Here is a 23,038-nt window from a genome sequence, read left to right as displayed (position 1 = left end):
GTATTAAGCAAATAAAACAAGAGAAAACAACAACATAATTATTCACTCCAAAATATACGTATATAATAACAAACCCATAAATTAAAAAAAAAAAAAAGAATAGTAAAGTCAATAATAATAATTGTCCACTCCAAGTCACAACGGTGTGTATAGAAAGCAGGCACCATATTTACTCTAGGAAAAATTGGCATGTGTATAAAATCTGTGTATAGAGGGAATACAGTAAGAATTAGGCAGGTGGGCCGAGCAACACTGGGTAATAGACCTCATTTTATTAATAAAGCTATGACAGGATCCACCGCTTAATAAAGGTGGATTTTTGAAGTACCCCCTTCTTTTGATTGACAGCTCATTGGACCATACAGGAGCTTCCCTGTCCCCTCTACAGCCCACAATAGCGAATGAGCGCCTGTATGCAAATGAAGCGCATGTCCCCCTTTTGTCATGAAAAAAAATGAGCCGATTGGAGCAATCGTAAAAACCTTCTATTTCACTGTGTAATGCTAGTAGCAGTTACAGTGATTCTGACGGGGGGGGGGGGTAAAACCTTTTCAAGAGACCAAAACCATCTACAGGACTGTCTCAGAAAATTAGGATATTGTGAAAAAGTTCTTTATTTTCTGTAATGCAATTTAAAAAAAAAAAAAAAAGTACTTCCACTGCAGTTGTTCTGCAGTCATTCTGCTAATGAATCTGACTCATTTAAGTAGAAGAGAAAATAGTGATAACTTAAGTCAACTTTGCTCTCCAAATAAACCCCAGCGTGATCCTCTCCACGGTTTAGTCTCTAGTCTTTTCCGCCCTCTAGTGTTGGTGCTCCTCATCTGTAGTCCTGAACCTGCAGGGGAAATTCAGAGCAGAGACAAGTTGTTTTGTTGTTTTTTTTTACTTATTTTTTCTAATGAAAATTCCGTCCGGTGGTGCTCTTGCTCTACAGGACTGTCTCAGAAAATTAGAATATTGTGATAAAGTTATTTATTTTCTGTAATGCAATTTAAAAAAAAAAAAAGTCATCCATTCTGGATTCATTACAAATCAACTGAAATATTGCAAGCCTTTTATTATTTTAATATTGCTGATTATGGCTTACAGTTGAAGATTAAAATTCCCAGAATATTCACATTTTTTGAGATAGGATATTTGAGTTTTCTTAAACTGTAAACCATTCTGGAGTGTTCAGGGCACGAGCAACCAGGAGGCCCCGAGGCAGACCCAGGATACTCCGGTCCTCCAGACCTGCAGGAGACCCTCCAGACCTGCAGGAGACTCTCCAGACCTGCAGGAGACTCTCCAGACCTGCAGGAGACTCTCCAGACCTGCAGGAGACTCTCCAGACCTGCAGGAGACCCTCCAGACCTGCAGGAGACCCTCCAGACCTGCAGGAGACTCTCCAGACCTGCAGGAGACCCTCCAGACCTGCAGGAGACCCTCCAGACCTGCAGGAGACCATAGACATATATAAAGGCTAGATGACTCGTCCGCGCTGCTGCGACGTCGTCACACGGCGGCCATCTTGCCACAGGAGAGCTCGCTCACTCATAACATTGTGTTTAATGGAGCATGTACTGCAAAACAACCATAACTTGCTCAATTCTCAACAGATTTTCAAACAGTTTGGTTTGTTATGAACGTCAGAGATGTATGCATACTTGTGAATAACTATAAACATTGAAAAACGTACTTTTATATGAAAATAACCAGAAACAGATAGCTATGACATGGTATTTATATTAAATCAATATTTCCATAGTATTCTTAGTAACATTTATATTTACATTATAACATATATACATATATATTATTACCATATAACATGTATATATATATATATATATATATATATATATATATATATATACACAGATGTTATAATGTAATAATTTATAAACATTTTATAATGTCATATAAATACATGTTATAATGTAATATATATATATATATATATATATATATATATATATATATATATATATATATATATATATATATATATATATATATATGTTATATGGTAATAATATATGTTATAATGTAAATATAAATATTACTAAGAATACTATAGAAATATTGATTAAATAGAAATACCATGTCATAGCTATCTGTTTCTGGTTATTTTCATACAAAAGTACATTTTTCAATGTTTATAATTATTCACAAGTATGCAGTGTCATAACTACATCTCTGACGTTCATAACAAACCAAACTGTTATAAAATCTGTTGAGAATTGAGCAAGTTAAGGTTGTTTAAGCAGTACATGCTCCATTAAACAATGTTAAAGTGAGCGAGTTCTCCTGTGGCAAGATGGCCGCCGTGCGACGACGTCGCTCTCCATTGCCAGCAGCGCGGACGAGTCATCTAGCCTTTATATATGTCTATGCAGGAGACCCTCCAGACCTGCAGGAGACCCTCCAGACCTGCAGGAGACCCTCCAGACCTGCGGACCTTAGTCGTCAGTAGACGAACTGCAGGTCTGGATCCAGATCCTGGTGGTCGGTAGACTATAAAGTCTATAAAAATGACCGTTACTCAACATTTATCAGCTTGAATTCACATAACTTTTTCTTTGCTCCATCACCACCTGCGGCAGGTGGCGGTACCTGGTGTTCGGTGGTGTCATTACAACAATCTAAAATCCCATCACTTTGGTCCAGCAGGTGGGAAGTGCGCACAGCTGCGACATAACGCCATAAGCTACGGTTCTGGGGGGGTCGCCATCAGGTCACGATGTAGGGTTCCCGCCTAGGGCTGCCACCTTTCACACTGGCAAAAAAAATGTATTCTCATTAAATTATTATTATAGGATGCGGATGTCTAACTTGGGCATAATAGCTAGATTTCTCAGCTTAACATACTGCTTTTGACTGACAATGGTAACACTACAGCCCGTATCAACCTCAAAATGGACTTCTGTGCCATTGATAAACACTGACTGTAGGATAGGGGGCACCTTCTGATTGTTCTGTCCTACCATACATAAAGCATGCATGGAGTACATATCCTGCTCTGATTCAGAGCTACTACTACCCCCATCTCGCAATAGATGTGCTCTACGGGACCTCCCCCCCACTGCCTTGCCCTGGGGACCTGACTGACCCGGGGTGGGCTTTCCTTTGGATCTACAGGCCCGAATTAGATGCCCTTTTTTTCCACAGCCATGGCATGTCTCGGCGGCAAAACGACAGTCGGAGGGTGAGTGCCGCCCCTTGCACCTGAAGCATTGGGGCCCCGGAGCTGGTGAGACGTGGGCTCGCTGCTCCGAAACCTGGTAGACCGCTTCCCCAGGCTTGGCTCGGCCTGCTGCTCCAGCTTCCTCCCTCCACAGGGCCTGGATGTCCCGCACGTCCTTATCAGCTGTCTCCATGGACTGGGCGATCTCCCAGGCCTTTTTGAAGTCCAGCTCCCGGTGTGACAGCAGTTTCCTCTGAATACTGTCATCATTCACACCACAGACCAGCCGATCTCTCAACATCTGTAGTAAAGTGTCTCCATAATTACAGTCCCGTGCAAGCTTCCTGAGATCAGCCACATATTCTGCAATGGACTCCCCTGGACGGCGTGTCCGGGTATTAAACTTGAACCTTTGCACAATCTCACTGGGCTTAGGGTTGAAATGTTCCTTTAAGGTAGTGACCAAAAATGCAAAGTTTTTTTCTCCAGGTGTAGCCGAGCTCACCAAACTCTTCAATAGACTGTATGTTGCTGGGCCACAACAACTGAGTAAAACGGCTTTCCTCTTACCAGCATCAGTGATCTCATTAGCTGTGAAGAAAAACTCCAAGACTTCACAATACTCTTCCCATGTTTGAGATTGGCTGTCAAATGGCCCGACGGTGCCTATAGTGGCCATACTTGCTTCTCTCCCCCTCCAAAGTTTATCCTCGTCGCCAATGAAACATCCAAGGAAGAATGACAAAGACCAAGGCAGGTTAATTCTTTATCTATTTTCAGGGAGAGCAAACATTCCAACAGCAGTCCCAAAATGGCTGCTCACAGGGCCTGGGTTCAGACAAAGGTCAACACCTATATGGAAGAGAGAGAGGGAGTGCTGCCTCTAGTGGGCAGGTGAGGTTATGACATGAACACAAGACACAGAATATCACAATTATGGAATCATTTTTCAAAATGTTTCAAAATATTCCTATTTGTGGAAAAAATATATAGTATTTGAGTTACATAAAAGCTTGTTATTTGTTTTCTTCCTAATTGTCCTTGTGGTCAAGAACCCCCAACATTAAAATGGTTTGGCCGCTGATCAAAATTTGATGTTATCATTTAATTCAACCATTAGAATGGTCAAGATGTCCAGTCAGCACAAGTCCGGTGCTCAGAAAAGAAGAGAAAAGAGAAGAAGAGAAGAAGAAAATAGAGGCCTCAGAGATTCTCTACACAAATATTTTAAAAAGGTGGTGACGGTGAAGCTGGAATTAATAAAGTCAGCGTAGAGCAAGGTAAGAAACAGTTACAACGTTTAGCAACCTTGTAACTTAACCTAACTGGCTAGCTCTAATGTTAACGTCCATTAGCTTGTATAAAAACCTGAAGAGCAGAGGGAGAGGAGAGGAAGAGGGAGGCGCAGGGGGGCCCATCTTAGATTATTTTGTCCGGGGCCCCGGCAAGACTGTCAGCTGGCCTGCTCCTATGCTTGTACGTCCACATCAGCCCAGATGTAGAATATAGCTACAGGTGAAGAATATGGTGTAAAAGTTAATTTATTTCAATAATTCAACTTAAAAGGTGAAACTAATATATTACCAAGTCTTATTACATGCAAAGCAAGATATGTTGAACCTTTATTTGTTATAATTTTGATGATTGAATTGTTTATTGATTTAATTAAATATTCAAATTTTTTGAGATTTTTTATTTGGGGTTTTCATAAACTGTGAGTCATAGGCTAATCATCAACATTATAACAAATAAAGCCTTGAAATATCTCACTTTGCATGTAGTGGGAAATAATATATTTGTTTCACCTTTAGTTGAATTTACTACGAATGAAGTTTTGCAATAAGTTCAAATTTTCAGATCTCCACCTGTATATTATGACATCAATAAATAAGAGCATAATATATGTCCGTATTGGTTCAATACGGAACGCAACTTTTAATTCTCAATTACGTAAAGATTCCGTATTTTAAGGGAGGGGTGGCGACCCTGTTCCCGCCGTGTACCTGTGTCCACGGTTCCAGGGGAGACATGAACAATGCAGTCAAGTCTTTTCGTGAAAGTGGTGAATTCTCTTGGGTTTGAGGTTCAGAGTCCCCTCAGTCGGGAGGACCAGAACTCTCCCAGGTCCTCTGGAGGGAGGACCAGAACTCTCCCAGGTCCTTTGAAGGGAGGACCAGAACTCTCCCAGATCCTCTGGAGGGAGGACCAGAACTCTCCCAGATCCTCTGGAGGGAGGACCAGAACTCTCCCAGGTCCTCTGGAGGGAGGACCAGAACTCTCCCAGGTCCTCTGGAGGGAGGACCAGAACTCTCCCAGATCCTCTGGAGGGAGGACCAGAACTCTCCCAGATCCTCTGGAGGGAGGACCAGAACTCTCCCAGATCCTCTGAAGGGAGGACCAGAACTCTCCCAGGTCCTCTGAAGGGAGGACCAGAACTCTCCCAGATCCTCTGGAGGGAGGACCAGAACTCTCCCAGATCCTCCGGAGGGAGGACCAGAACTCTCCCAGATCCTCTGGAGGGAGGACCAGAACTCTCCCAGATCCTCAGTCGGGAGGACCAGAACTCTCCCAGATCCTCTGGAGGGAGGACCAGAACTCTCCCAGATCCTCTGGAGGGAGGACCAGAACTCTCCCAGATCCTCTGAAGGGAGGACCAGAACTCTCCCAGATCCTCTGGAGGGAGGACCAGAACTCTCCCAGGTCCTCTGGAGGGAGGACCAGAACTCTCCCAGGTCCTCTGGAGGGAGGACCAGAACTCTCCCAGATCCTCTGGAGGGAGGACCAGAACTCTCCCAGGTCCTCTGGAGGGAGGACCAGAACTCTCCCAGATCCTCTGGAGGGAGGACCAGAACTCTCCCAGGTCCTCTGGAGGGAGGACCAGAACTCTCCCAGATCCTCTGGAGGGAGGACCAGAACTCTCCCAGATCCTCTGGAGGGAGGACCAGAACTCTCCCAGATCCTCTGGAGGGAGGACCAGAACTCTCCCAGGTCCTCTGGAGGGAGGACCAGAACTCTCCCAGATCCTCTGAAGGGAGGACCAGAACTCTCCCAGATCCTCTGGAGGGAGGACCAGAACTCTCCCAGATCCTCAGTCGGGAGGACCAGAACTCTCCCAGATCCTCTGGAGGGAGGACCAGAACTCTCCCAGGTCCTCTGGAGGGAGGACCAGAACTCTCCCAGATCCTTTGAAGGGAGGACCAGAACTCTCCCAGGTCCTCTGGAGGGAGGACCAGAACTCTCCCAGGTCCTCTGGAGGGAGGACCAGAACTCTCCCAGGTCCTCTGGAGGGAGGACCAGAACTCTCCCAGATCCTCTGGAGGGAGGACCAGAACTCTCCCAGATCCTCTGGAGGGAGGACCAGAACTCTCCCAGATCCTCTGGAGGGAGGACCAGAACTCTCCCAGATCCTCTGGAGGGAGGACCAGAACTCTCCCAGATCCTCTGAAGGGAGGACCAGAACTATTTTTCAGATTTTTTCAATTATTTTATTGTCTGTAAAATGGTTCAAATGTTATTTTATTGTCTGAAAAATGGTTCAAATATGTTATTTTGTTATTTGAAAAATTTTAAATTTGTTTTGTTGATGAGAAAATATGTTTCTCTATTTTTCTTATTTTGTTCTTATATTGTTTTTCGGCACTACCTTGTTCTCTATAGCTGATATAACATGAATTACTCCTATGTGGGATCAATAAAGTTCTTATTTTTGCCATCTGAGAAAATTAAATATATTATATTTGGTGCCTAACTGTTTCCCAAGTATATTAGTGCGTGTGTGAAGGAATAAATGAGACGTAAAACGTACATTTCTTTGTAGAAAGGCGCTTTATGAAAATAAGTCAATTTACTTGTATTAGTTTACAGCGCAGTCTTGAACATCCAATATGGCGGCGACGTTGACGGATCGATGCGGCGTCTACGTATAAATGTCTATGGTTTGCCCGTTTGGCAACATGTTTTATAGAACAGAGGAAAAGTCGCAGGTTACTCAGAACGACACAATATGATTTATTAGTCACAGGAAACACATCAAAACTGAGACTCAAAGAAACCAAATTAAAAATATACATATATATGAAACAATGAGACATAAATGGCACACATATTCAAATACAAACGAGTGGTTGGCCTGGCCGCCCAACTGTAGAGAGCAAGTAAACAACAGGTTGCTATAAACACTCCGTCTTTGTCCCAGAAACCTTCAGGTTCATGAACGCAGCACACACTCAGTTTGGTCTGATGGCGAAGGAAAGCAGAGCTTTCTTTGGTTGTGGTGGTCATCTATCTTTGGATGGCATGGATCAACAAGCGCGTATTAAGATGCAGCTGAAGAAAATCAGGGAATTAAAAGTATTCAAACGTATAAATGGCTCTTTGGAAATATGACTGATCAGTCACAATGAAAATGTTTTGAAGCTCAAACCAGGAAGAGTTGACGATTTGCAAGACTCGTGCATTTATTGATCTGTTTTCTAGATAAAGATAACAGCTGGAACTCTTCATCACTCAGCCAGACGGAACAGCGACGTCAGAAAGTCTCAACTGGTTTGTTTTTGTATTCCTAAAATGTCCAAATGGATGTTATTTTTGAATTTTTTTTCACAGGCTCTAGTGGCCCTTTATTCAAGTTTCAGACAGGAAGGGTGTAGAGAGAGAATGGGGATGACATGCAGCAAAGGTGTGCAGGCTGGGATTCAAACCTGCGACCGCTGCAGGAGGACTGTAGCCTCAGTACATGAGCCGCTGCTTAACCCACTGCACCACCGAGCGGCCCGAAACGGACGTTATTTAACAATAAGATGAAGTTGACAAGTACAAACATGAAGCATCTTGAGTTCATGGTGTCTGTAAAAGAAGTAAAAGTTACACAACGTCTCATCTCTCTGACTTGGTTCAGGGAACAAGAAAGGACGTCCTGATAAGATTCCCTCATTTGTTGCATAAAAAAAGGCCTCTCTGGTTTTGTGCAATTGAGCTCAGATGCAGCTGTCGTTCGTACCTGCGGCTGCAGCCTGTTGCTGCAGACGGGGGGGACGGGGAGGACGTTGCGGGGAGTCCTGCTACCCTCGGGGGTAGAAGGTCCGCAGCGTCCCCCCCCTGCAGCATCCCCCCCCCTGCAGCATCCACAGAGCAGGGAACCACCTTCTCAGACGCGTGGCTGCCTGCAGAACGCCGCCTGCAGAATAGGGCTGGGCGATGTATCGAGATTTTAATATATATCGATATATTTTCAAACACGATATAGTACAAGACAATATCGTTTATATCCATTTTTTTTTTAAATAAAAAAGAATGATGATTTTGATATAGCTTATTTTGTGATAAATTGACTTCAATGTTTTATTTGAGATTTGCACAAATGTTTTATTTGCACAACTCAGTGGAAAAGTCTGCCTGTTACTGTCTACATTGTATTAATTGCACAGTGTATTTTAATTGAATTGTTATGCAGGAAAGGGATATTTGTTTTATTTTATTAGGCAGTTTATTTTTATTTCATTTGTTTTATACATTTTGATATTGTGCAGACCTCTGTTAATAAAGGAACCTGTGTGACATTTGGTACGAGGCTGTTTTTTTAAGGGTTTGCCTCAGAAAAAAATGAAGCTAACAGAGATGCTATGCTTTGGGGGAAACCCCAATTATGGTACAGAAAAAATATCGATATATATGGAGTATCGCCATTCAGCTAGAAAATATCCAGATATGACTTTTGGTCCATATCGCCCAGCCCTACTGCAGAACGCCGCCTGAACACCCATTTGAGATCATTTCATGTTGGTACTTTTTGGTCTTTAGCAAGTGAAATCAAGACTGGACATACATTCTTCACAAAAATAAGACCCTGGACACCCCCCCACCCCCACAAGGAACCCTGGACTGGGCTCAGCGTTAATCATCAACGCTCCTGATGTCAATTATTAGTCAGCACGTCTTCAAATGAAGCAGAAATGATAATCTTGTGGGAGTAATGGCGCTTTTCCACTAGCACCTACTCAGCCCGACTCGACTCGACTTGCCCTCGTTTCTTTTCAATACCCAGATCAGAAGTAGGCGGGTTGGAGCGAAGCTGCTGTGACGTATTCGATTGTGCGATTGGGCCAACCCCCCGACCAATCGGTGGCCTGTAGTGTGATGATGTCAGATACAGCCGACTCCGCAGCTTAGAACCTCAGCAGAATAGTTACAGAAAAGTATCTACTCAGCACGTTAGACCCCTAGTGGAGAAGAACCAAACCGAGGTGAGGAGAGTCGGGCTGAGTAGGTGCTGGTGGAAAAGCACCATAAATGTGTAATAGACGTGTTCAAGGTCTTCAGACTTTCTTTGGTCCTCCTGCAGGATGTCGGCAGGCCTGCCGGCTGTCTCCTGTCTGGTCGTTGGCTCTGAGGGGAAATGGTCCGGACGACATCACAGGGACTGGAGGGGGCAGGATGTCGTACTGCTCCTACGCACTAATACTTGGTCTTCAGAGAACGCTCCCGCCCGCAGGCTTGGCTTTACAACACCAGCAGAGTGAGCGGGGAGCAGCGGGACGGAGGACAGACATGGTGGCAGTGAAGCGACACGCTTGAGCAGGGACCCACGTTAAAGGTATAGTCTGTAATCGTATTCAAAAACATTTATTGTTATACTGGGTTAAAATAGTCCTTACATCCTGAGAGTAGCCAGTGAATAATGTGTTCAGAAAAAGGAAAGAAAAAAATCCGACCTCTCTGACAGCTTTAATCCTGTAAAAACTCCCAATCTGTTTTTTGCGCACCGAGTGGCACGGATTGGTCAGAGGACCAGAGGATTGGCAGGGGGGAAAGAACCAATCAGATGCCTTCATTTTAAGTCCCGCCCACGCCCCCGTCTGTCCCATGCGCACACTCGTCACGTCGAAAATCTTGCCGGAAAACTCGAGTCACGTTTGCTGAAGAATGGTGCAGAAAACGAGAAAACGCAGCCAAAAATCCCACCTCCCCAGTATGGGGGTCCGTGGGGATGGAGGCGTCTCCATCCCGGCGAGGACGGAGAGCGCCGGTGCGGGTGGCGGTGCGGGTGGCAGTGCACAGCGGTGCCCTGCAGGCTCTGGAGCTACGGCTATGCCGTAGGCTACGCCGCAGGGTACGCCGTAGGGTACGGCGTAGGGTACGCAGCGACGCGCACCATTCTGCGTTGGTGTAACACGGAACCATAAATCAGCTTCAGTGTGTCTCTGTCTGCTGTTCTGAACACTTCTGTTGTCTCATTTCGCTGGGACGTCGGGTCCCTCCGCCGAGACACAACTTTTGCGGTATGCGTTCATTGTTGTGTCTAAAAATGATGCGCAGTGCCCACCCAATCAGAAACGGTACAGATATTCTGTGATATTTTTTTATATTTATAAAAAAATAAAATTATAAAAAAATAAAGGATCCCCATAACTTTGATTGGGTGGGCAGGACGCACGTTTGGGTGGGCACAGCCCCCCCTAAAACCGGCCTCACTTACAGGTGAATGAGACATGGGGTAGTTTTGTTGAAAATGTGCTGTCCAAAATGTCCTGGAAAACTCGACTCCTGCAAATGCGCGTTCCCCAAAGTTTGTGGGGGCGTGGCTTTGGACGGAGCGCTGACGGGAGGGGGAGGAGGGGGCGGGGCTTAGAGGAGGTGCCATTTTCAAATCTTGCTAGCTCTCCCACATTACTGACTATACCTTTAACGCGGGACCTTTTAATCAGACCACTGCAAACAGCAACGTTTGGCCACTTCAAAGAAGTACATCCCAGAAGTAATCTGACTACAAGCGGCTTGTTCAGAAGGAGCTTCTGGGAGGTAATCTGATTACAGCGGCTTGTTTCAGCCAGTCGCAGCGCCAGTAAAAATGCTGGTGATGCAGAACCACTGAATAATTAAGAATAAGTGGTCATTTAGAAAAAAGTAAAAGGTAAACTGAAGACGGGGGTCTCTCCGCCGGGGCGTGAATCTGCCGTAAACCAGCCCAGCAGAGAACCCGTCCGTGTGGAACCAGTTTCCTGGACCAGGCTCAGGGACAGAACTGAAGTCCTTCAAGTGCATCCGCTCGGATCCCAAAGAACTGAATTATTCCTAGAAGCAGTGATATCCAGCGTGCCTCGCGTCTCTGAAGCCCCGGTGGTCTCACGCTGAGCTCCAGAGGGACGGAGACGTCGGTAAAGGCCTTCCCACGACCTCTGCTCTTCCCACACACCTACAACCTGACGGTAGTGTTGAGAGACGACTGTACACCCATAAAAAAACACCCACAATGCCAGAGGACGGCGTCGATTTCTGCAGAAACACTGATTAAAGACTGAATCTACTGCTTGTCAGTAATTACAGCGTAACTTGTGAACCTCAAGTGATTTTGAAATGTGCAAGCTTTTCCCTACTTTCATTTAAAATTTTCAAGTTGGCAGATCTAATGCATAGTTCTCCAGGATCACAGTTGCGGTGCGCTGCTACAACACGTGACACTGATATGTTTCATTGCATGAATTTAGTCCTACTGATGGCAGTCATCAAAACTTTGGCTTAAAAAACACCAAGGCAGCATGGGGAAAGCTGCCGGAGGGGCAGCGGCCCCAGTCCAGTCTGCTCGGGGGGGGGGGGGCTCTTAGAGGACCGAGTCCCCCGATTTGTTTTCCTGAGCCTTCTGGTGGTCCAGCATCTTCTGGGAGAGGTCCTTGTCCTTGCTGGACGCCTCCTCCTTTTGTCTCCTCCTGGCCTTGGCCTCCACCCAGGGGATGAGGCACAGCACCAGCCCGCCGATGATGGGGGGGATGCCCGCCAGGTAGAAGGCCACGTCGTAGCTGCCCAGCTTGTCCCTCAGTAAACCTGCACACAGACATGGGGGGGCACAGGTCAGTCTGGGTGGGGGCACAGCGGCCTCTAGTGGTGAGCTCAAGGATTACAGTCACCTCCTCACATTATGTCAAATGTTGGGTTTTTGCCGCTTCCTTCACTCTCATATCTATTTACCGTATTGTCCCGAATATAAGACGACCCCGATTATAAGACGACCCCCTCTTTTTCAAGACTCAAGTTTGAACACCAAGTTCAATTTTTATACAGAAAATAATGACAGTACATCTGAAACAAATGATTATAACATATATAATATATTCGAGAGAAAAAGCCTGTTATTTTGACTATTTGAAATCATCATCTTGAAGTTTGCATCATAACTTCTCCTCAGCTGCCGGTTCACCTGCCGAACTTCCACCCACTTTTCTCCAGATTGTCGCTACGTTTCTCCACTTTCTGTTATCTCTTCTCTTATTTTCTTCTCTTTTCTTTCTTATACTATTTTTTATTTTTCTTCTTCGTGACAGGGGTTCCTTTGGCCTGGAGAGTTAAGTTCAGCATTCACTTTAAAGATATCTGGCGCCATCTAGCGTTGTAAATATAATAATAATAATAATAATAATAATAATAAACTTTATTTATATAGCACCTTTCAGACGAAAGTCGCAGCTCAAGGTGCTTTACAGTAACAATACAAATAAACAACAACAGCAAATAAAACAAAAAACACAAATATTTAAGTGCAGTGATATAAAACATAACCCTCACAAAATTCAGTTCCAAATTCCTCCACAGAACAACTACTAAGATAGGATAATATAAAAAGGAATATAAAAATTGAATATATGAATATAAAAAGGTAAAAATGCTGCATGAGTCGTAGGCATATGAAAATAAAAAGATAAAAATATCAACAAATAAGAGTACAAGATAAAAATGATCATATAAAAACATTTAAAAGTATAAAAGTAATGCAGACAGTAAAAACCAATGATATATACGGTAGATAAAAGGAACGTGGCAGCTAAGGCGCGGTTATCTTCTGTTTAAATGCTTGAGTAAAGAGATAGGTTTTAAGTTGTCTTTTGAAAATATCTACCGACTCGGCTTCCCTGATGTTTTTGGGCAGTGTGTTCCATAATTTTGGGGCGTAGTTGACAAACGCTGCATCACCGATCTGCTTTTGTCTGTTTCTGGGAGCTTCTAATAACCCAGCAGCTGACGACCGCAGGGTTCTTTTTGGAACGTACTTTTTTAGAATGTTGGAGATGTAGCTTGGTCCTTGTCCATTTAGGGCTTTGTTATGTAAGTAAATGGGTATAACGTCTAGACCCCGAATGGAAGGCGACCCCCACTTTTTCAGTCTTATTTCAATGCAAAAAACACCGTCTTATATTCAGGCCAATACGGTAGTTGACGTGCACGTAGCGAGCAATCGTTGCCATTCGTCACGGTTGAAAGCCAAGGCAAGTTTACAGCTGTACAGCACAATTCAACACAAGGTAATTCAAAGTGCTTTACATCAACATTAAAAGCGGCAAGATACAATTAAACAGTAAATAACAAATAAAATGAAATAAAATGATAAGAAAAGAGGTTCAGTTAATGAGCTTATGATAGAATGACTAGTATTATTGGTAGCATCGCTCCCAACATCGCTGGTAAGGAGAAACCTCCCTGGAGAAACGGGACGACGCTCACAGGATGTGAACACACGACCGTCACGGGAACCGTGTGACAGGACGGGTCACCTGCATCCCAGGGATTAGAACGTCTATCCATGTAGTGTGTAAGACACTTTGGCTGAAAAACATCCTTAAAACTTGCCTCTGCAAAACATGTAAAGTAATCTCAACCCGGTACAAAGGTTTGCTGTCATGCAGGAAGACTTCCTCTCTTTATTTCAAAGAAAAATTGGAAAAAGAGTTGAGAGAATGGAGAACTGAGGAGGAATGGTTTAATATTTGTAAAACGCAGTGAACGGCCACTAGCTCCAGGATCTGGAGAGAATTCAATTGGAAAAATATAGTCAGATTTTTTATAACTCCAAACATTAGGAAGGAACCTGTATGTTCTGTATGTTGAATGTTTTCCTTGCCACTGTCACTGTCACTGTCACTGTCACTGTCACTGTGACTGTCACTGTCACTGTCACTGTCACTGCCACGGTTTTTCTCCCACTGGGGGAGTTTTTACCTGCCAGTGTTTATGTAATAATTGCTCGGGGGTTTATGTTCATGTTCTGGGGCCTCCTTTATAAAAGAGTGCGCAGGATTCATACTAAAAGTGCACGTTAACCCAAAAGCTGAAAATTGGCGGGCACAAAAAAAAAATCTGGATTTATAAAACCATGTGCACGCACACTTGCACGCAATGGTCTCTTTATAAATCATAGTCCAGCTGGAAGGTTGCGCACGTGAATTCGCCTCATATCCCGCCCCCTACCACTTTTTACCATAAATGGGCAATGCAAAGTAGTTAATGACTGTATTTGCATATGAATGAGCCTGCTGAGCATGCGCAGCGGCTTCCTGCAGTCATTTTCTGCTGCGTCAGGATGAATGAGACATGTCGAGCCACCGTGATACTAAATTTCACGGAGACTGAGATGGAGATGTTGTGGATGAGGTGGAGGCAGGAAAACCACATTATTTGGTGGTCACAGTAAAAGAAGAAAAAGTATATAAATAGTATAAAATAAAGTGAGTGAGTGGCAGCACGCCGTTGCTGCGCTAAACGCCGTGAGTGCCCCGGCGCAATTTCCACTGGGGACAGGGGGGACATGTCCCCCCCACTTTTCAAAATCATGTATTTGTGAATGGTAGGCTCAGTCTGTAATTGCAAATCATCAAGACACTGTGCGAAGGCGATGCGAAGACGGCACGGCAGCCCCGCACCCCCTCCTCCCTCCCCTCTCCCCTCAGTGCTGCTCAAGGCTGATTTATGGTTCCACGTTACACCAACGCAGAGCCTACGGCGTAGGTGCGCGTCACCGCGTACCCTACGGCGTAGGCTCTGCGTCGTTATAACGCGGAACCATAAGTTAGGCTTACGTGCGCGCGTAAAACTCATTATATATTAAAAAAAAAATCTGTGTCCCTTTAGGCTAAACGCTCTACGGAGCCCCTCATTTGTTCTGTCCTCAGTCACTCTACGGTTGTCGCGGTGGGTGAGAGGAGGTTCCCGGGGCGTGTCCTGCACCGCGGCTGCAGCAGCACCAGAGTCCTGACAGGGACACGATTGGCGCTATTACATTACAAGTCTGATATGTGATGACATTAAGAGTATGACATGAATCTGGCTTCATTTCACCACCTCACCGTCTGCGTCGCCAGTTCCCCATGTCTTCAGTAAGTTCCTACGGGAGGGTCAGGGTTGGCATAAAGATACGCAGATTTTACGGTTACCGTAGTTTTTTCTTTTTAAATCCCAACCTTTGCGTAGAAGGTGGCTTGCGCATCTTTCAAGCCCTGTTTTGTGCGCAAGCAAGCTTTATAAATGAGGCCCCTGGTCTCTGGAAAGATCCTAGAGACAACTTCTGTTGTAATAGATGCTATATAAATAAAAAATGAATTGAATATGTAACCAGCAGCCGTGCTGGAGACTACGTGGACACAGGGATGTGATTTTCTGGTCTTGCCAGAAGATAATAGGATATTGGGATAAAATATGGCGGGGTTTAAGAAAAATAATAAGATACGAGATTCCCAAATCTTGTACGATACTTTATTTGGGAAATTTGACACAAGATATAATACAAAGAGGATGAATATCTTGTTAAAGTTCTGCTATGGGCAATAACGAGGTTATGGTATAAAGCAGAGCCAGCAGCCGCGGGGCCGTGGCTGAGCAGTGCAGAAGAAATATTTGTAATGGAAAAAAATTACATATAAACTACGATTACAAGAGACACAATTTCTGGAAAATGGACAGATTATACAGGACTGTCTCAGAAAATTAGAATACTGTGATTTTCTGTAATGCAATTACAAAAACAAAAATGTCATACATTCTGGATTCATTACAAATCAACTGAAATATTGCAAGCCTTTTATTATTTTAATATTGCTGATCATGGCTTACAGCTTAAGAAAACTCTGCAGTAAAAAAATACAATATTCTGGGAATCTTAATCTTAAACTGTAAGCCATAATCAGCAACATTAAAATAATAAAAGGCTTGCAATATTTCAGTTGATTTGTAATGAATCCAGAATGTATGACATTTTAGTTTTTTTAATTGCATTAATTAATTGGTAATAATGGCAATAAGGACATTGATATGAGAATAATTGCTTTGTGAAATTTGTAAAACCTGACACTGTAATTGTTGACGGAATTTTCATTAGAAAAAATAAGTAAAAAAAACAACAAAACAACTTGTCTCTGCTCTGAATTTCCCCTGCAGGTTCAGGACTACAGATGAGGAGCACCAACACTAGAGGGCGGAAAAGACTAGAGACTAAACCGTGGAGAGGATCACGCTGGGGTTTATTTGGAGAGCAAAGTTGACTTAAGTTATCACTATTTTCTCTTCTACTTAAATGAGTCAGATTCATTAGCAGGACGACTGCAGAACGACTGCAGTGGAAGTAAAGGTTTCCGTACAGGGTTGAGATAAGAGTGACAGCACTGATGACTCGGGCAATTATCAGGTTTGGACGTCATAAAAAGCTCAGAGGCCAGTGACAGAGAAAGTCGAGCAAAGTTAGTTCCCTCTTTTAATCCTGTTTTTTTCATTAATGGAGAACTTTGTTCCCCCCACACCATTATTTATATAATGAAAATGAAACAACCAAAACTAAATCAATCCTGTGGGAAATACTGCGTATCCCCTTGGTGCTCCACAGGATTTAAACGGCTGGCCTGCAGCCAGGCTGCTAATCATTAGCCCGGCATCAACCCACCGTCAGCAGCTCTGCACAGATAACAGCACATGTTCAGGCACTTCATTCATCTGGAGCATGAAAATGTGTCCAATCAGAACCTTCCCAACCCCCAGACCTTAAGAGGAATTGGAGAAAGACCATCAAACCTGGGGCCGGATTCACCAATATGTTGTTAAGAACGATCTTAAGAAATGTCTTAAGATCTAAAATTAAGAAGTTCATAAGAAAGTTCTTAAGTGCAATTCCTCAATATTTTCTTAAGAACCGTCTTAATAACTGTCATTTCTTACGAATTTCTTATTTTTCCTACTTAAGACCTTCTTAAAATATGTCATTGCATTGCACGCGCCAACAAACAACATTTATATATAAATATATTATATATACAGGTAGTTTGGTCTTAACCGTCAGTCACTCACTAAACATGGAGAAGGAGAAAAAGAGATGCAGGAACTTTTCAAGGTTATGGTGGATGAGATTAATGTGAGAAAAAAAAATACTATTGGGTAAAATTAATAATAATTAACTACCACGCTAACTAACATGCTAACTAACAGTTAACAGCTCTTTGTGTAATTGATTACAAAGTATATTAAGTATATTTGAGTATCCTCAAACTATGACCTACTAGTCTAAACTTGTCTAAAATGTGTTGAAAAAGGTGAAATTAGAGGCTTATTATTATTATTATTATTATTATTATTATTATTATTATTATTACCTTTTCACAGAAGAAATTTTAAGACAGGTCAAGGTTGTCTTAAAGTTAAGAAAAAAGTCAAGAACAAATTTGAGAACTTTTATTTCAAGAATACCATTTATTCTTAAGTTTTTTCTTAAGAAGAAACTTAAGAAGAAAGTTGAGAAAATACTTAGAACTTTTTTGGAGAATATGTCTTCTTCTCTTTTTTCTTCTTAAGACTGAACTTAAGAAAGAAAGGACACTTAAGAAGATTTTTTTTCTTAAGAATGTTTTGTAAATCCGGCCGCTGTTTTCCATGTAAACCTCAATTCGGAATTACTATTTCCATGTAAACTCGAAGGAAAATAGTTTAATTCAGAATTATTTAATTGGGAATAATTAATTCAGAATTAAAAAACATCATGTAACCGTGGCCAGTGATCCCAAACGCAGCAGAATGAACTGTTTAAGATGCCGTGGTGGCTGGGACCTCCAGGGGCAGTAACTCTGTACGTTACTGTACTGAAACATCACATCCACGCTTTCGTCAAACTCAGGCTGCAGCGGTAACATCCACACACCAGATGTGTCTAGGTGTGTGTTCTGGGCAGAAAGCTTCCCCTCGTGAGTTTGTTTGGTTGTACCTGCGATCGGGGGGCCCGCCACCATGGGGACGGACATGAGGCCCAGCAGGCAGCCGATGGCCTGAGACACGTCTTCCGACCCCACCAGCTCAAAGGCGATGGGGGCCATGATGCAGATGAAGCAGCCGTCAAACAGCCCCATCAGCAGGCACACGGCGATCAGGCCGCCGAAGATGCTGCAGAGGGGGATCATCATGGACATGACGCCGATGACAAAGAATGAAGACACCTATACAGGAGAGGACGTGTTATAGTAAGGTCATCTTATGGGATATTTGGCAAATCTGGGAACTAAATCGTTACCAAGAAATCTCTTCACCAATGTGTTTCTAAAGGTGTCTAATAACATGTCCTAAAAAGTTGAAATTCAACTCCTGGGGGAAACCTCATAAAAAAACTGCACAAAGTCGGGGTACCAATAACCGATTTTCGAAAATTTGAAAATGCTTAATTTGGCGATGGAACGGAAAGTCATCATTGAAATGCTGAACTGAACTGAATCAGTGCGTTTACATGGGGAGTTTAATTCCTCTTTAATTCAGAATTCAAATTAAATCTGATTTAAAATGAGTTAAAATGACCATGTAAACACCTAATTCCGAATGAAAATGGCCATTCCAAATTAAACTTAATTCCGAAATAAGTGGCTGGTTTAAATTTTTAAATCCGAATAGAAAAATCCTGCGATCATGTATCCACTCATTCCTCTTTAAATTAATTTGGGTCTTTCTTTCTGCTCGTTCCCTCCCCCGTCTGTCTCCATGATCTTATATTCCACTGGGCTGGTTTTCCTAACAAAGTTTCAAGATGCAGCAGCAGTAAACGCTGGTCAAGAGCAGAGACCATTTATTTAATAAATAGCTTGGAGGACTCAAAATTGTGAGCTTTTCAAAGTTGTAGCGGCTAAGTTAGTTTTTCTTCCGGTAGTTTAACTTCCGGTCCCCCCCCTATCCAATCAGAACCTTCCCAACCCCCAGACCTGGAGAGGAATTGGATGAAGCCGATCAAACGTGTTTTCCATGTAAATCTCAATTCAGAATTACTATTTCCACGTAAACTCGAAGGAAAATAGTTTAATTCTGAATTATATAATTCTGAATAATTAATTCCGAATTAAAAAACATAATGTAACCGTGGCCAGTGTGTACTTTTCAACTCTTCTTCGTTCTTGGTTTCGTCTCTGAAATTAATATTTGACGTTTTGTTAAAATAAAAAGTCCAGAAACAGATTGAATCTAAGCTCCTTGAAGGTTCTCAGTGTGTTTTCAGGTTTTCTGCTTATTTACGATCATTTTTTGGGCGGTTTCACAGGTCTCCACATCTAGGTTCAATTTCAATTCAATTTTATTTATATAGCGTCTAATACAACAGATGTTGTCTCTAGACGCTTTCCAAAGATCCAGAACATGAACATAAACATAAACATAAACATAAACATAAACATAAACATAAACATAAACCCCGAGCAATTATTATATAAACAATGGCAGGTAAAAACTCCCTTAGTGGGAGAAAAGCCTTAAGCCAAACAGTGGCAAGAAAAACTCCCCTTTAGGAGGGAAGAAACCTTGAGCAGGACCAGGCTCATAAGGGGGGACCCTCCTGCCGAAGGCCGGATTGGGGGAGTCAGGGACGTCGACAGCACACAGCAGGCAGGTGGAAGCAGCAGCGGGATGACCAGAGGTGGGGGGGGGGGGGGGCGTCAGCAGCACACAACAGTCATGTGGAAGCAGCAGCGGGATGACCAGAGGGGGGGGGGGGCGTCAGCAGCACACAACAGTCATGTAGAAGGAGTAGCGGGATGACCAGAGGGGGGGGGGGGGTGCAGGTAGGTTTCCTGGACACACTCACCTGCAGGAATACTTTGTTGACCCCTCGGACGTAATCTGCCACCCTGCCAAAGATGAGTCGGCCGATCCCGGATGTGATGCCGATGCACATGAGCAGAACCTCCTTGTTGGCGTCCGCCCCGAACCGCTCCTCCACGTGGTTCATCTGAGGACAAGCACACATGTCAGACGTGACCATCCAGGTTTTTCATCTCAACTGCATCTCCAGCGTTTCCAAAGATGACTCCTCTGGGTTTGCAGCTTATTTTTTATTTTTCTTATGATATGAATTTTTCATATACCGTAATATGTACAGTAGCGTACACAACGTTGGGAACGTAGCGCCGCTGGACACTGTTTGTGAGGGGACTGTTTAGCAGCAGTGATGCACCGATTGTTCGGTAACCGAAATTGTTCGGCCGAAAATGGCAAAAAAACACTTTCGGTGTTCGGTGGAAGTAAGTGGGAAAAAAACGGCATTGTAATATAAGGAAATAGACTGGCTGCTCCCGTAACTGCGCCGCACCACAAACATAAATCGTTGGCCAACCAAAAAGTAACCACATAAGAATTTTACCTAACATTCACCAGGAGGTGGAACCAAAACAACATAATGCTGGGAGATTAAAACATTTTCAGTTTTTTTATGTTCAATAAATATTTTCCACCTTGTAAATTTATTTGATTTATGCAATGGTGAAATTGGCAAAATAAATGAAAAACTGCCAAGAACCATGTTCGGTATTGTTCGGTATTCGGCCAAGTGTTTATTATTATTTTCGGTTTCAGTTTCAGCCACAAATTTTCATTTCGGTGCATCACTATTTAGCAGTTGCATTGTTTACAGCGGACATATTGTGAAGATGGCTGAAAACGAAAGTCCCACAACTGTTCCAGAACATGACACAGGGGAACTTGTTCGGAAAAGAGGAGCCGTGTCGGCTGTGTGGAAATTCTTTGGCTTTAAAAAAGATGACGTCCAACAAACAACAATCATCTGCAAGTGTTGTAAAGCTAAAGTTGTAGCCGCGGGAGGCAACACTAGCAACTTGCTCCAACACCTCAGCCGCAAACATGTGATAGAATATCAAGAATGCATGAAGCTGAGATCTGCGTCCACCACGTCTACAGGTAACACTAGAAGTGCGGGAGAAAAGTCAAGTCAGACAACACTTAAAGTCTTTAAGTGTTGTCTGACTGATTCTCTCACTTCATTAGAATCATAAGTGCCGCCACCTCATTGTAAACGACATCATTTTGTGAGGCCATGCAAACCTGTATTTATACTAGTGTGGACATTAATGTTTTTCTACAATAGTTCCTCCTCATGACAGTAAAATAGCCCATTCTAAGCCAATTTACTGCAGCAATTCCTTTCCAAATCATTAGAAAATGTGGTTAACACCCAGTTGTGCATGGAAAAAAAAAAAGTGATATACCGTGAAACTGATATAATTTTGAAAAATACCGTGATATACATTTTCGGTCATACCGCCCAGCACTACTGGAGAGGATGCCACCATAACTGAGTTTTAAAGTTCATTAGCTGGTAAAAGAGGTTTTTGCAATCGTTTCAACCAGCGACGGGTCCAACACATGACAACAGCCACACTCTGGATCGTGTTCTTTGTTTGGCTTCTCAAACAGTGCAGCATGTGAAACCGTCTTCTCTGATTCTGGTCCTGCTCTGTCGCAGCTCTAAGCCACATATCCCGATTCGCACCAGCTTTTCCTGCTTTTGAAAATATCACAGATTTTCCACGGTGCCTTACCACTTAAAACATTTTTGTCATAACTGACTAAAAATTCTTAGATATTGTTTTGTGGCCAAACCCGTCCCTCCCTCAGAGCACCCATCTGGTTGAGCTGTTTGGGTTCCTACCAGATATTTCTCCTACAGGCAGAACTGCTCAAAGGGTCTGTCTATTGGCGCTTTTCCACTAGTACCTACTCAGCCCGACTCGACTCGACTCGCCCTCGTTTCTTTTCAACACCCAGATCAGCAGTAGGAGGTTGGAGAAGCTGCTGTGACGTATTTGATCTTCTAAATGAAGAAGACAACAACACTAAAGATGTAGAACCTGGAGGAGATGATAGATGTGCTGCTGGGTCTGTGGCTTGTGTTCCATATCAAGTTAAAAAATGAGAGTGAAAGAAGCTTCAAGCAGCAACGCTTTATTTTTTTTGTCTCGGCGCTGCTTAAAAGTCAGCTGGAGCCGTGAGCAGCTATGAAGAGACAGAGCTCCTGGTAGATCTGGTCGTTCCTTATCTCCGTCTAGATCCCTTTTTAATTCTCTCCTCAGCACCAGGTTTATGAACATCTGACCCTCAGAGTTGGATCATGAAACAGACTTTTGCTGCCGTTGCCTGTTGGATAAAATGAACAAGAATCCGTCAGTCTCTTTCTCTGATTTCCTCCTCCTGACTCAGACGTCTGACTCCAACCCCCCGACCAATCGGTGGCCTGTAGTGTGATGATGTCAGATACAGCCGACTCAGCAGCTTAGAACCTCAGCAGAATAGTTACAGAAAAGTATCTACTTGGCACGTTAGACCCCTAGTGGAAAAGAACCAAACCGAGGCGAGTGGAGTCGGGCTGAGTAGGTACTAGTGGAAAAGCACCATATGTCTCTGCTGCCGCTACAGCCGCCAGCGCCCCCCCCCCCCCCCAACATCCCCACTGACCTCTGCTTGACTTTATTCAGTCTAGAACAACGTGTTCTGTGTGCAAGAGAGTTCTGCTCAGAGGGGAAGTCAGATGGCCAGAAGCGATGCTTCAGGAGTCTTGGTTGTGCGTGTGTATGTGTGTATAGTTTCCATACATCAGCAGAGTAACTCGTGATGCTCACGCTGACCACGAAGAAGCGGCGTGTTGTGTTTAAGGGCTCTTGCATCCCCTTGGGGTTTCAAAGCAAAGATGTTTCTGGAGGTTTAACTTCCTTCTGAAGTGGCAGAGGTGTATAGTAACGAAGTAGATGTACGTTGTTACATTACTTATGTTGTTTTTTGAGGATTTGTACTTTACTTGCGTAAATTTTT

The 23,038-nt window shown here is 43.4% G+C and overlaps 1 protein-coding gene across 1 annotated transcript in view; it reads right to left on the bottom strand.

Moving 5' to 3' along the window:
- Positions 1–10,627: 10,627 nt before the first annotated feature.
- slc16a10 (solute carrier family 16 member 10) overlaps positions 10,628–23,038 on the bottom strand; it is a 59,488-nt gene continuing 47,077 nt past the window's right edge. Inside the window, exons 4-6 of the mRNA XM_061746343.1 lie at positions 20,022–20,165; positions 18,171–18,399; positions 10,628–11,986 (exon numbers count right to left, since the gene is read on the bottom strand). Coding sequence (XP_061602327.1) covers positions 11,766–11,986; positions 18,171–18,399; positions 20,022–20,165 — 594 coding nt within the window. The 3' untranslated portion in view covers positions 10,628–11,765. The remainder of the gene's footprint in view (positions 11,987–18,170; positions 18,400–20,021; positions 20,166–23,038) is intronic.

The sequence above is a fragment of the Cololabis saira genome, chromosome 18 (genome assembly GCF_033807715.1).
Source record: "Cololabis saira isolate AMF1-May2022 chromosome 18, fColSai1.1, whole genome shotgun sequence".
NCBI lineage: Eukaryota > Metazoa > Chordata > Actinopteri > Beloniformes > Belonidae > Cololabis > Cololabis saira.
This window is presented reverse-complemented; position numbering and strand designations above follow the sequence as displayed.